Raw genomic sequence first — 15351 nt, 5'->3', positions numbered from 1 at the left:
CCCACCACACTCGTGGATGCTATTCTGGGTTCAAGTGGATATAGTACGTTTCTATCCATCCAGCATGGGGGCACGGTGGTTTCACTGAAACCTAGTGGAAGGAAGGATAACTACAGAGCAGCTTCACAAAACCTTTCAAGTTTGATGCTGCACTTTCCTGAAAGGCTAGAAACAAAAGTGTGCACAAACCTGGAGGCGACACCACCGAATGCTGGGTGAGGTGAGGGGGCGAGTGCTGCTCAGGCGGCGGCGGCAAATGTGTCTGCAGCTCACTCTGGTGGGGAAGGTGCATCATGGGCTGCCCAAAGTGTGGCATGGCGTCATAGGCATTGGTCAATATCTGTGGCTCCATGATCGGAAGGGAAGTAGGTACAAACTGCGGAGGCGACTGCTTCATTGGCTGCGGCTGTTGATGGTGGTGGTGGTGCTGTGGAGAGAGGGAAGAAATTCATCAGACAGTGTTGAGCAGTGAATGCTACAATCGATGGTATAATGTTGGTAGCTTAATTTTAAACCCTGATCAGGCACTTTAGGCTTGTACTACCTTTCAAGATGCCATGTGTATTTTTCTGGGATTTGTTTATTATTGTTGAATTTCAGTATTTGCTCTCCAGCCCTCCTGGTCACCTCATCCAACATCTAATTCCCATCAATCTGTTCCCAGGCTTCGTATGATGTCACTTTGGAACAAGCTGCTGGCATAGTTAAGTGGCCCAGACAAGACAACTCCACTCCATTCCATACACCCCTTTTTTTCGCCAAAGCAGACAGCACCAGGTCTCCAACTTGCACATGTGCACAGTGAATGGGGATTGATAGCTTCCGAGGGCAGAAAGATTAAATCTTCACCTCCCAATTTCTCAGTTATAGCAAACTAGCCACTGCATTGTACAGCTGCACCACTCCAAAGAGTCAGATTTGTAACTTCAAAAAAGCGTGCAGCACATGCTTACATTTTGAAACTTTGGCCTTGGAGGGTGTTATACTGGTTAAGCACACAATCTAAAACTCGCTTTTAACGATTACTGCAGGGGCCAGCACAACTGTCTCACCCAGACTCATAGGCTCTCTTTGAGGGCAAGGCAAGATTAGAATCAGCTGGGTTGATGCTTTTAATTGACATCCTTCAGGGAAGGAAGGGGAAAGATTAGGGCATGGCAGGGGGAATTGATGTTAGCTCCGCAGTCGAGCCAGGCTAAATGCCAGTCCAATGTGCAAACCACCAATTCCCACAATGTGCTGTAAAATCTGTTTTAATGTGTTAGAAACCCACCACAGCCACTCTGTCCCTGCCCCACTCCCCCACCTCCCATCCAAAAGCAAGGATCTTGCACAAACCAAAAGCAGAAACAAACGTTTCAGTCTTATGGAGATACAATAGCTACCAGCCTCCATCTTTGGCAGTGGTGGTGCAGCTGGCTGAGCTAGGCCCCAGCTTCAGGAGTCCACAGCACCAACACAATAATAAAACAAAACATTACCAACAGGCAACCAAGCTTAGCTGAGTCACAGTTTGAACCTATTAACTTTTGGTTTCTTATTAAATTGAATCTTTACAACAAAACTGAGCTGATGAACATTTCATAGTTTAAGTAGATTTCACAAGCATGCTGCACAAAGGCATCTATTGGAGTGATTCTCTGATCAGATTTGTATTCCAGTGTATAGAAAATTTAGGGGTGAGCCGATCCAAAATGTTAAAAGGATTCAACTGAGTAAATACAAACTATTTCCTCATCCTGAGGAAATCACAAATGAGAGGATGCAATCTTAAAATTAGAGCCAAGCCATTTAGAAGGGCATGCAAGGGTACCTTTCCCCACAAAGGTCGTAAAAATCTGGAACTCCCTTCCCCCAAAATACTGTGTATGCTGGAGGCCATTGTAAAGTTGAGATGGAAGTAGACAAATTGTTGCTAGGCAAGGGTATTAGGGAAATTAAGTTGAGGTACAGGTCAGCCATAATCTAACCGAACAGCAGAACAGGCTCGTGGGATAAGTGGCCTAACTCTCTGTGCTTAAAAGTGTTCCTAAGATAAAAGGGGATATGCATATTACAAAATGTTCCAATTTACAGATTTTTGATGTTTCGTTACCAGCAGAGTTGATAAACACTAGGGGAAAAGAGAAGTCGGCAGGTCTCAAACATCTTCATTTAAAACACTTGGAAAGTTGACATTTACTGAATTTTACCTTTCAGCATGGCACATTTATTAAAATGCTTTGAGATTTTCTACATTTTTCAAACTCATGTAACACCGAGCAATCAAAAAGCAAAGAAAAGCATTATTCCAGCATCTTACTAGGCTTTCAAGCTTTTGAATTCGTCTAAAGGAGCTAGATGGAAAGAAGTTTCTTTTTAAATGAATACTATATTACAATTTTCCCCCTTCCAAATGGGAAAAACACATTTACAACCCCTTTTCATCTTTGTTATGCCCTTCAGCATTACTTTTTCTGCACCAAACCCCTGGCCGAGGCCACAAAAACCTATTCAAGTCCTTTGATGGTGTCACTCAAGCCCAGCATTAAGAGGTGCAATGGAAATGACCAGAGAAGACCCAGGCATCAGATTTCCCTGCTGCAAAATTAGCCCAGCTCAGTGAGCTGAGCTTGTGAACAGCCTGTGGGTACAATATGTGGAGGAAGGGGGGACACAATTCTACACCTCTGAGACGCATCATATTCTAGAAGTCTGCAGTTTCCTATACATTTAGCTATATTATACCTAGCAACCATCACCAGCCCCCCCTCCAAACCCACCCACACCAATAGCAGTATCTCGAGGATAAAGCCATCGTGATGGGCCTTGCTATTATGCCTTAAGTGGAAAGGGCAAGCTGAAAGATCACGCTCACAATTGCTGAGAGCTCTCATTCTCAGGGGAACTACAAATGGACCAATTTTTAAATACATCAGGAGAGCTGACTGTCTGCCTTTTCTCTTGGCTAACAGAGTGGTAGAAACATTAAGCTGGGGCGTGGGGAGGGGAAAGCAACAGAAAATGTAGTCGGGGTCATAACAGCAGTGCAGTGTCTTATAAAGTGACTTAATTTATGCAGGTTTTCAAAGTAGCAAATGAAGAGATGCTAAAAACCCAAAACCACCCCACAAGCAAACAAAGAGCACGCAGTCTCAGCCCATCAGTTATTCCTACCTTCTTCTGCTCCCGTCCAGAGCGACTCTTGTGGCTGCCATGTTTGGCTTTAGGTGGCATCTCTGCAGAAGAGAGTTGAAATTGAGATGTGCTGGCTGACGGACAACCACATCTAATCCATACTGTACACAAAAGAGCTCCAGCTGACATTTTTTTCTTTAAACAGCTCCAACAGAGGACCTGCTCTCAGCAGATTACAGCAAGAGTTGTGTTTACATCCCAAAAAAAATGTATAGCAGCCTTTGTTGTAGAGTAGGAATTTAATTTTGAAAATAGGGCTAGGTGTTACAAATTTTTTCCCCATTTCTTTGAATTTTCACCCGATTTCATCCACCTGCAGCCGACAAGGTAGGCACATGTTGTGTCATAAACTGGCACGGTTTGCCTAGTTGAAGTTCTCCCCTCTGGATTGTCCCTCCTTCCCTTGGGGATCTGAATTATGCCTCTCTATGATGGAACAAACATCCCCAGTCCTTCCAGCGCCATACTTGGTTATACTTTTAACGGGAAATCAACTAGTATCTTATAGAAATACCTACAATAGAAACCTCTTAATCAGGACCTCTTGGTTAGTAAAATCTTATTAACCAATCACATTCTATTAAGATTTATACTGGCTGCACATTAATCCATCCCCTCTGTGCTTAAGAGTTAAACAATTTAACAGTTCTTCAAGCTTGATCTTGCACTTTGGGTGCTGTCCTCTGCTCCTCCCCAATAAATTTTGCCTTCTTTTTCCATTATAAAGGGATATAGGCAACGTGTTTCTAGGTCTTGTTGTAACTAGCTGCAAGCAGACAGCAGTGGCTGATGCCTCACTTTCTCCACCAGCAAGGAGGTGGTGTATCAGTCGACAAGTTCCCTTTCTTCAATGTCTCCCCGCTGTGGGGCAGCTGTGGTTAAGTAATCATTATGTGGGTAATTGTGAATGTAAACCCGTACCCTGCAATCCTGTAGGCTGATTGCCCCATCTCTTGCAGGGTTTACTTACTGAAACTGACAGTTTCATAACCTCTAAACCCTGTTCAAGCTGTGTCTTCTAAATTCAACAGCAGGCAGTTATGTAATAGCAACTTAGTTGTGCAAACAGTATTTTGTCTGCTCATGAAAAACAATGAGCATCGAGAGTCACTGGGTCTGGTTAACTACATGCACAAAACTGTTTTTGTCCATTGTGCCACCAGCTGTTGATCCAAGGATGAGTGAATCTCAAAATCACTGTTTCCCCCAATGTAATGCAATTGGAATGGCTGTTTTTGAACGGTTCATTTTAATTAGCATTCTCATTAACAGGATACATGTAGTACTGTCCTGTAGGTTAACAGAATCAGAATCACAATCAAATACATTAAGAATTGCTTCTGGCCCAGATAATAAGGTGATTTTTGAATGCAGGTTCAACACAATATTATAAACAAGAGTCAGGTCCACAGGGGTTAAAGAAACACTCAAATGCTTACACCTTCATGCACATGAGCTGCATTATGGAATAATGTGGGCTTTGTCTTTGTTTATTCCTCCCCCAGAGAGCATGTCTACCACATAAATCTAGGTGGAGCATCTAATTGTATTATCTTGTAGAAAGGATCTAGTAAATGATTCAAAGGCTTCTTTCAAAGCAGGTTACAGCACATTTGATTACAAGTGCTTCATACATGCTGAAAATTTACCAACAAAATGATGTCAAATATTTTCCACTATTGTTGTCCCTTAGCTGCTGTAAAAATACTGGTGGCCCAAAACATGAGTCGAAAGCAGTACATGTGGAAGGAAGCAAAATTAAATTGTTTGAGGAAGTCTCTTAGCTATCCTGGCCCCATGTGAAGTGCCTAAGTCACAATATAGTTTCTAGTCGTCTCCTCCCTCTATCCCCAAAACAACTTTGTTATCTTCTACATAAGGCAGAAAATTATAAAATCTAAAACAGGAATCATGCGCACCAATCATGATCTTAAAACATAAAATGGACAAAGTTCACATGCACAGATGACCTCAAGAGAAATGTATAGCTTGTCGGTAAATATCGCATGTACAAACGTTCAGAAGTTCACAGGTCATACAACAACTTGCATTTATATAGCACTCATCTCATGGTGCATAGAACAAATTTAATACCAAGCCAAGAGGGGAAATATTAGAAAAGGCGACCTAAAGTTTGGTTATAGTAGTAGCTTTTGAGGAGGAATTTAAAAGGAGTGTGTGTTGGATAAGTTTAGAACGGGTGGCTTTTAAGCACAATCTCACTTCAAAACAGAACATTGAGGAGGTTTTTCAGAGTTCTCAATCTGAACAACCCCCTACTTTTGCAAAGCTCTGTACGAAGCAACCCATTAATAGAAGCTGAATTCTTGATTAAACTAGTCTAAATAGGCTAAAATGATTTGTACACCAAACTTAAAGCTGGAAACTGTTGCAAAAAAAAAATAGCAACATTGAAGTAACACTTGTTAATTAGATAAAATATTTCACTGCAAATTGTTTTGCAGGATGTGAAAACCATTGGACAGGCTACAGGACATCCTTTTTAAGTTAGTCATAAGAATAAATCTGACAGGCACTTATTTATGAGATCCACTGTTTTCTCGCAGTTGTGTTTTACCTTCATTTTTCAAGCAAACAGCTGCTCAGATTTTCCTCCTTCGGGATAGCACCAATGCAGTACTAATACCACACATTTGCCCCAAACCCCATCTTTAACAATGAACTGCAAAGTAATGAAGCTTCATCAAGCACCTTTCAAACCTGTGATGTACCGTAGCTGTTAATTTTTATTCTGGTTACACATGCAATAACTGTATAACAATGACTAGTCATTTGCTGTGAATGCTATCATGAATCAGTGGTATGGAAATGTGTTGGACAGCTATCCGAAGAGCTTAGTTGATACATGCAATGTACTGCGCCAGACTGGTGAGAAGGGTCTTGGGATTAATGTGTTCTCTCAGCTGACAGCCTACAATTTGCCTCAACATTCCTGGGCTAAGGACAGCAAGAGGAGTCAAGGTTCTCCATTTCAGTTCACTCTTTCCATAAAGTCACACTGGAAAGTGCACCTGTGTGAATGTCGGGAAGATGCCAGAATCAGGCTGCCAATAATTCAAAGTAGAGATTAAACATTAAGAATGGCCACTTGGATGAATGGATTCCACACATTTGGGGCAATACACAACATCCAGTGTCTTTAGAGGAGTGAAAAAATCCGAACACATGAAACATAACTTTCATTATCCCCGATTTAGTTTCAAATCTGACTGTTCATCGAATTGTTTTTACATTTGTTTATTGGTAGCTAGTGTGATGCACAGGACTCAGGCATTTTTGTATGTTTTCTCTAAAACTGGGCATACCTCAACATCCGACTGAGAAAACCAATCAAGCTGACTTTGAAGTTGCTTGTAGCTACCTACAAGATGTAGGTGGGGAGTGATAATGGCAAGTAACCAAATATAAAAACAGCTTCAGTTGCTCAACACCAGTTATTCTGCATCAAAGGTGTCCGAGCAGAATGCGACCGTTGCAAACTTCAGCAGGTTGAGTCTTCAATTTGTCTTTATAAGCAGTTAAAGTTGCTGAGAGGCAAGCCAGCCAAAGGTGTACCCTTATTTACATTCTGAAAATGTCACCATTATATAAATTCCATTTCACAATTCCCCAGCCAGTCTCCTTTATACACATCTGATGGGGCTCCATACATTCACGAGCCAGAACTCAAGAGGATTTATTCTGTGTAGTTTAAGCAGAATTAATTAGACCAGGCTACTTTAAAACAAATCCCTTCAGGTTCATAATTTATCTTGCTCGTTGTGTCTGATCGCTTCAAGAGGGGCTGAAGATTCCACGTCATTAATTCATTGACGCTTAATAACTTCAAAAAGCAACAAGGTTTTTCCCTACATTCCCAAAGTTTCTGTGCTTTTTAATGGCTCTCTTTTTACCTGCTCCTGCTTTAGACAGATTGTGCTCTTAACTAACTTGGCAAACTGCAAGCCAGGTAGTAGTGACAGTGTAGGGGAGTTCTTAAATATTGTTTCTTGCAGTTGTTGGCCAGGTTAGGAGAACGCGAGGACAAAATGGAAATTGGAGAGACAGTCCATCGTTTCAGGCTACAATTGTTTCTCTCGCCGTCTAACTTAAGTTCTTGTTTCCCATTATTTTGACAGCTGATGGTTATGATCACATTTTATTGGGGTTCAGATGAGTGTGTGAAGAGGCAGTAGCTTTTCTCCCCATTTAACAAATTGCTCCCATGTGCACAGCCAAACTGTGTTCACACACTTACAATGCAACCAACAGCATATTGGTAGTTACTGAAGATTTGTTGGAGTAACCGGCCCATCATTTAACCTACATCCCTCGTGGAGAAACGCTCGACCATTCAGCAACATTGAAGACTGTGGGGCAATCAGGCCATCAGTGAGGGAAACATGCCTGAATATCTCCAGTAGATGAAACAAAAAACTAATCTGCACACAGCGACCAAGGTATGGAAGGAAGCACATTATAAAATGAAAATCAATGCATGTTAGTATAACGAACAAGATAACTTCCCTTATTTGCTAGAAAGAATTATGCAGATTCTTATAATTACCATATTAGGTTATAACATACAGAATTGTTTGGAAGGTTTCTACAGTTCTTGTTTTAAGGAGGAATTATCACACTTGAGAGCCCAATATAATCAGAAGGGCAATAATTCATTTCCATGGCATTAAAATGAACCAAAAGCTTTTAACATTCTGTGGACTACTCAAACAGAACCACAGAAATCTATGCCATGATCTCTAAGCGATGACTAAATTTTTGGGTTTCCCTGTTTCCCTGAACTATATAGCTCCTCTGCTATTTTCAAAAGATAACATACCCTGGCCCAGGAATTTCACAGGGTCTTCAGAGTCACCAGAAATGCAGCACGGCGGGACTTAGACAGGGACAGCATCATTTGCCTAAAGGAAGGAGGAAACCCCACCTAGTATAATATTCACAATGTTACCACCTTATGGATAGGTGGGAATATTGGGCAGCAGCTGATATGGCTTAAGAGGTGAAAGTTTTTCAAATATTCTGCCAATGCCTCGATTGCCACTGGGAATTTAGCATTAGACTCCCATTTCTTCATTTTTAAGTGTGCCTGCATCACAGATATACTTTCGCTTGGAATTTTAGGCAGTTGAATTATCGGACATTCTTGAATTATTTTTATAATTTGCATCTTTCCTCTCTCAAAGGCACCGACCCATATTGGATCCAAATGTTCTGGCAGCCCTTTAACCCAGTCCAAGCTAGGCTTTAGGCCCAGCCATGCAGCATGGCATCAGAAGGCACTCTCTTGAAATTAGAGCCAGGACATTTAGGATTGAAATCAGGGTACTTGATGCTGCAAATTGGCACCAACAACTTGGGGTGGGGGAAGGGAATGATGATGAGGAAAAGGGGATAATTGTATTGGGAGGGAACAGAATGAGGACAGGGAGGAAAGAAAAAAAAATGGGGATAAAAAATGATAAGAATGAGATGGAGGGAAAAGAATGATGACGAGACAGAAGAAAATAAAGGAAAGAAAATGAGGTAGGGGGAAAAGGAATTCAGCTGGCCGGACCATTATAGTGTGACCTGTATGCCTTGCACAGGGCTTATTAGTGTTTAACTGCTACAATCATGACTACTACCCAGTCATCTTCTATGACTTAGGAGAGGTACTCCCTGCTTTCACATACAGAAGGTATCCTCAGAGTTAGGGTACTTCTCTGACAATGTTTTTAAAAATGGCTATTTCAGCATTGTAGCAAAGACAGGATGTCATCCTCAATGAGAGGACTGAAGACTTTCGGAACACAGGGGGAAAATACAGGAGAAAATAAAGATGACTCAGATATCCATCTGAAGCTCAAATATTCCGTCATCACCTCAATGTTAACAAGGCCAAGTCTTGATCATCAAATGATAGTAATTTTAATTTACAATGGAACATTCTCAGTCTGATTAAAAAAACTTCATTTATCTTGGGTCTTTCACAACCTCCGAACACCTGAGAGTGCTTCACAACCAAGTACTTTTGAAGTGTAGTCACTGTTGTAATATAGGAAACATGGCAGCCAATGTGCACACAGCAAGGTCCCGCAAACAACAATGTGATAATGACCGGACAATCCGTTTTTAGTGATGTTGGTTGAAGGATAAATATTGGGCAAGACACGAGGGATAGATCCCTGCTCTCCTTGAAAGTCATGCCATAGGATCTTTTACATCTGAAGGGTGTAGACCCACTTTGGTTTAACATTTTGTCTGAAAGACAGCACCTCCGACAATATAGCGTCCTCTCTGTGCTGCACTGGAGCGTCAGCTTAAATTTTTGTGCTCAAATCTCTAGAGTGGGACTTGAACCCACAACCTTCTGACTCTGAGGTGAGTGCACTACCCAGAATCACTGCTACCACCATAATGAGTGTTTTCTTCATGCAATTTACAAAGTCAGCCACTGCATCTTATTGGCAACATTGTGTTAAACGGGAAGTTTAAATTAGCCTTTGCCTCAGTTTTTTAAAACTTTAGTTTTCCTTTCAACTTTATTCAAAAAGAGCTGGCTTCTTAGAATGTTGGCTTAGTCTGTTGATAGCATTACCTGAGGTTTATCATTGAGCTATGATCAAGTTCAGCATTTAATCTAGATTGACATTTGTACAATACTGACGGAGTTCTGCAGTGCTAAACATGTCAGCCTTCAGGTGAGCCATTAAATCAATGTCTGGTTTATACAGGCATTAAGGATCCCACGGTCCTTTCAAAGAACAGCAAAGTTCTCGGTTGGCTAACATCGTTCACTCAACCAACACCTCTAGAACGATTAGTTGGTCATTCATCTCATGGCTATTTGTGAGACTCAGCTTATGTAAACTGTCTGCCATGTTTGCTTACACAGCAAACTAACTCATTTTGTAAACCATTTGAGACACACTGTTTTTTTCATGGGATGAGGGTGTCACTGGCATGGCCAGCATTTGTTCCCCATCCCTAATTGCCCTTGAATTGAGAGGCTTGCTTAGCCATTTCAGGGGGCATTTACGAGTCAACCATACTGCTGTGGGTCTGGAATCACATGTAAGCCAAATCATGTAAGGATGGCAGATTTCCTTCCCTAAAGGACATTAGTGAACCAGGTGGATTTTTTTTTTTAATGTGACAATCAACACGGTCGCCATTACTGAGATGAGCTTTTAATTCCAGCTTTGTCAATTGAATTGATATTCCACCAGCTGTCATGGGGGGATTTGAACCAATGTCCCCAGAGCCTTACTCTGGACCTCTGGATTACTAGCCCACTGAAATTACCACTGGATAATTGATTTCAACTCGATCCAATTCGCCGCCCTCTCTTGGGTTCTGTAATAGTTCTAGTAATGAACCATCATACTGCTTTTGGAACGTAGGTGGACTTCTTGGGGATAGTGGTGGGAGGGTGCTACTGCAGTTCCCTCAGCACGGCAGAATCAAAAATCATGGCAGCAGCTGAGGAACAAATGGCTTGGGTCCCAAGTGCTTTCCTTTCTCCATCTCGGAAAGTGGAGAGTACTTCATCCTTGATAAATGAAAAGTTGCCATTCTCCCAGAACTGTCCATAGCATACTGCTCCACCTCATTAATATTTTTATACTAATCAAATAGGAATTCCAAAAACAATGGTTTAACGTTCAAAGTAGATATAAGCACTTCCTGCTTACAATGTTTCACTCATGCACAACATACTGACATTCCAAAACGTATAAATTTTCCTTTGTGAGTTTCCTATTTGACAATTCCAAAAATCAAGACTTATTTGCAACTTTTAGGCCGAATTTGTGGCAGGTTTCTACTGAATTAGTGGAATGTTTACCTTCGGTGTTTCTAAGCATTAGCAAACACCTTTGTCCCAACATCACATCCCCACCACCGGGGTTCTTTATAATATACTAGCTTTTCTAGTGTTATACTTGATCTATGTTGGATGCTTGAATTCAGAATTTAAATTGTCACGTCAGATGACAAATAATGGAGGTTTCAGCAATTCTAGACAAGGGGACATAGGCTGAACCTATAAGATCATGAGGAAGTTCTCCACATTCAAAGTGATCATCACTTGGCTTGGACCACTTGGTAGGGATGAAGATATTAAACTGTAGTAAACAAGATGGGCACTGAAGTGGGGATGCAGAGAAAGATCTTATGAATGAACCATCCCTCACCTCCCTCATTTTTGTCTTATATTTTGATCTCTCTATTCTTAGAATTGGACCTGCTGGACATTTTCAATAGAACTTCAGAATAAAATGCAATGGGAGATAAAATACTTATGCATACATGATGGAGCTTCTCATCTTATTATTTTTGATAAGAGACTCGGTTTCAAAGTACCTGCATTTTGGATGCATCATCAACTTACCTGTCCAGCTGGTCACCTACCCCATGAGGTACATCACATTAGGTTTAGAATACATTTTTGATTCAGGGACCTAAACAGACCTGGACAGTATACAACTCAACCCAGCAAGCAAGCATATTCTTGTTTGTAAACTTGTTTTATTTGAGAACTGATGAAAAGTAGAAAACTATACAAAGTAAAAAAAATACATATATAATTTAACCCCAAATATAGAAAGTCAACATGCATCGGATACATATTAAACTAGAAAAGTAGAAAGAGTAAAAAATATATTTTTATATATACTACAAAAGCTGCATTTCTGGTAACAACTAATATCCAGTTAATAAGTTTGTTTTGAGGGGGACAGTGATAACAGTGAAAATGGCAAATGCATAATGACAGGCCGAATGATCAGCTGAAGGTTTTGCTGAGTTCATTTAACCACTAACCACTCCCCCGCCCCATATATCCAAATAGTCACAGAGTATAATTGAAAGGCCTTCAGCCATCAGTGAATGCTTATGACTAGAGATTGCAGTTAGGAAATCTTCAAAAATGCATTCACTCAAAACATTTGTTCTGGTGCTCAATGAAATCAAGTTTTATTGCAAGCCAAGTAAACACTATATTCAAACACTTCAGAGCATTTACAAATTCAATGTTGGAAAGATTGGTTATGAAGTCACTCTGCCTCAAAACCGATCGGGACACAAATTCTGGAGACAGCTGGGGAATTGTCAGATATCTCTGGAGATCATCTGAAAGAATCCCAAATCCCAAACAGAGAATCAGACCACTTTTACAGCTGAACATGAGTACTGCACTAAACATTCATTAAGATTGACCAAAGTGATTAAAGTGTTAATCTAAGAAAATTAAAATTGTTCAAGAAAAGACCTGCTGCCGTGTTGTGTGTTCCAGGATGTAATGTTACTGTGTTTTCTGCTTATCAACAGTTGGCATCAGTCGCACTGCAGGATCATGATAAATGGAAATATTAGGACATTTAGGGTGACTCTGCCATTTGAATATCTACAAAGAAAAAACCTTAGCATCTTGTTGATGGTGGAATAAAATCAGACCAAACATGAACTGCAAGCATGCTCTTACTTTCCTAGTTTCCCAAATAAGTAAGTTATATTACAGAGTAAGTTGTGACCACACTGTAAAGCATGAGAAACTAAGTCTGACTATAATGGTTGGCTACAATGGGTAAGGGGAGGGGGGTAGGGCTCACCAAATTGCAACACAGCTCTACCCACAACAGCTTAGCTGGCATTCCTCTGCCACATTAATGAGGCTAAGCTTGCTAATTGAAAGGAAAAAATGGTTGAACTTTTGATGCCTACTGGCAGAATCAACATTCGTGATTCAAGGTACAGCATAGGCCAGATAAAATATAGCTGAATCTATTTTTCTCCAGCCTCATAGGAGCATCGCTTTCATTGTACTGGTGTGATTGTGAGCCATATTTATCATATCAAATATTCTTGTGGCCTCCAAGTGACACTGCGAGTTGAGGCATACAAGCAGTTTTGTGCTGTGAATTTGTTCCTGTTAAGAACAGGTTTGAAATTTCTGAAAATTACTCCACAGAGGACTCTTACAGCTAGCAGAGAGATTGCTTCCATCTATCAGCTCAAGAATTAAGCTCAGGTCCTACAGGTGAAAGGAATATTTTTCAACATGTTGTGTACCACCAATTTCAACTATCCCATGAATACTGGCATCACTAATAAGACAGACTTGGCAACTGAACACCCATTAACAATAATAGAAGTGCAACATCCAGAAAACAGCAAAGCTTCCTGATCAAAGCAAAAATAAAAGCAAAAAACTGCAGATGCTGGAAACCCAAAACAAAAACAAAAATACCTGGAAAAACTCAGCAGGTAAACTTCCTGATCAAATATGTTTTCAAACTCTTTCAAATGAACAGATAACTGCACCACTTTTCTTTGGAAAATGTCAAGTAACCCAATGAGAAATAGTCTACTGACATTTCATATTGGTTTTCTTTTTCTTCCCAAGATTACAACAACATCAAGAAAGAAATGGCCATTGGTCAACTGACAGCAATTTCACAAAACTGTTGGAACCTGTGAAAAAGCAGCTGAGTGGCAGCCCTAATGGAGAACTTTGCCTTACAGCTGTCTTGAGTTGTCTGGAATGGGGCTCACAACATGGACACAATGCAATGTCAAAAAAAACCTCCCAGTTTAATTATTTCTCACTTTAATGAATGCATCTTCTAACAAAAATACAACATAAACGCCTCAATTAAGCTGCAGGTAGAGAGGGCCACAAACTAAGCAACTCGGAGAAGAGTCTGAGACTTTGGCAATAAACAGGATAAGATATTCTAAGCTCCAGTTGTTTTACAGCTGTTTTTACCAGAAATACAGCTTTCTGTCTCATTTTAATAACTGCCAAATACTACGTGTAGACTTTAACTAGGGTTTTCTCTTGCATGCAATGCATATAAAAACAGCTACTCCTTGTGACCCCAAAGTCAAAAATAAAATACAAAATGTTTTAAAAGCAAAAAAAAAAAGATTTTCCCCACAATTACAAAACATGCAAAGTCAAAATAAATAAGATATACAATTGCATACAAAAACAACAGTTTTGGAACACTGAATTGTTTCATCACAATAAAATTGGTATACATAGTCCAGTTTCTTTTCCAAACAAAAAAAAATCACAAATTTCATCTTTTAGCTTACAAAAAATTTTCAAAAAGAAAAAAATGTAGCCGAGTGCTAAAGTTTTGACTGAGGGGCCAGCTATGCCATTCCAAAAACAGAAGTAAAAGCTCCTGTTCTGATCAAATTTAAAAAGGGACTTTTAAAAAAAAACAAACTTCGCTGCTTATATTTTATCTTGTCTACCTCTTCCGACTAAATTAATGCATCATTTCCAAAACCGCATAAATCTAAATTTCAACTGGGCTGCAATGAATTCTGAAATGCGCTCCAAATCAATTCCAATCAAAAAGGATTGTAATGCAATATTCTCAAACTCTCTTGAATCTTGCTCCAAAAATAGGACAGTGAAGCGCTCATTCCTTAGCTCATGCCAATTCAACTCCAAACTATACTGCAAAACAGCACCAATCTCAAATCCATACCAATCCAGATCCTAAAGACTGCACAGCGACCAACTTGCATCCACAACAATCAGGATATAAAGACGACTGCACAGCACCAATCCAGATACAAGAATGTTTACACCGCACCAATTCCAAATTCACACCAATCTAGATGCAACTGTTATCAAGGATTTATTCATTTACCCCTGAAGATATGCTGGTTACAAACTAAAGATGAAAATAGTAGATCTGACCAAAGTTTATTTTATAACTTCTCTTCTCCTTACAAGGCACCTTAGTCTTCCTCACCACACTCTTACAAGGATCTAGCCCCACAGTCAAAAGCATCATCAGTGTAAGCATATCAGCAATGAATCTAGCCATAATACCATTGCTTTTGCCTCAAAACAAAATGTGGGAGAAAATTCTAAAACCTGCAACTTACTTAAATTGATGCACAATCTTTTTCTTAAAAACAGGTCTCTGAGTGAAGCATCAGTATTTAAAAACGTACCATATCATGCAAGTCATACAAATGATGTCCAAATTGTGGGCTAGTAAGGCACTTTTTTTAAAAAAAGAGAATGATTATTTATTAATGATTAAAAGATTATTCGCTAATAAGCAACGGTGTCAAATTTACTAAAAAAAATGTCAAAGTGAATGGCATCAAGCATCACCTGACTTTAGTAAAAGATTTAAAAATCAG

At 40.0% G+C, this 15351-nt stretch overlaps 1 protein-coding gene across 6 annotated transcripts in view; it reads right to left on the bottom strand.

Moving 5' to 3' along the window:
* Positions 1 to 15351, bottom strand: part of brd4 (bromodomain containing 4) — a 171865-nt gene that overhangs the window by 14649 nt on the left and 141865 nt on the right. For all 6 annotated transcript variants that reach the window (XM_041177092.1, XM_041177091.1, XM_041177090.1 and 3 more), the window contains 2 exons: positions 3157 to 3218; positions 190 to 427 (listed from right to left, as the gene is read on the bottom strand). In XM_041177092.1, the coding sequence (XP_041033026.1) occupies positions 190 to 427; positions 3157 to 3218 (300 nt within the window). The remainder of the gene's footprint in view (positions 1 to 189; positions 428 to 3156; positions 3219 to 15351) is intronic.

Source organism: Carcharodon carcharias, chromosome 30 (assembly GCF_017639515.1).
Source record: "Carcharodon carcharias isolate sCarCar2 chromosome 30, sCarCar2.pri, whole genome shotgun sequence".
Classification (NCBI taxonomy): Eukaryota; Metazoa; Chordata; class Chondrichthyes; order Lamniformes; family Lamnidae; genus Carcharodon; species Carcharodon carcharias.
This window is presented reverse-complemented; position numbering and strand designations above follow the sequence as displayed.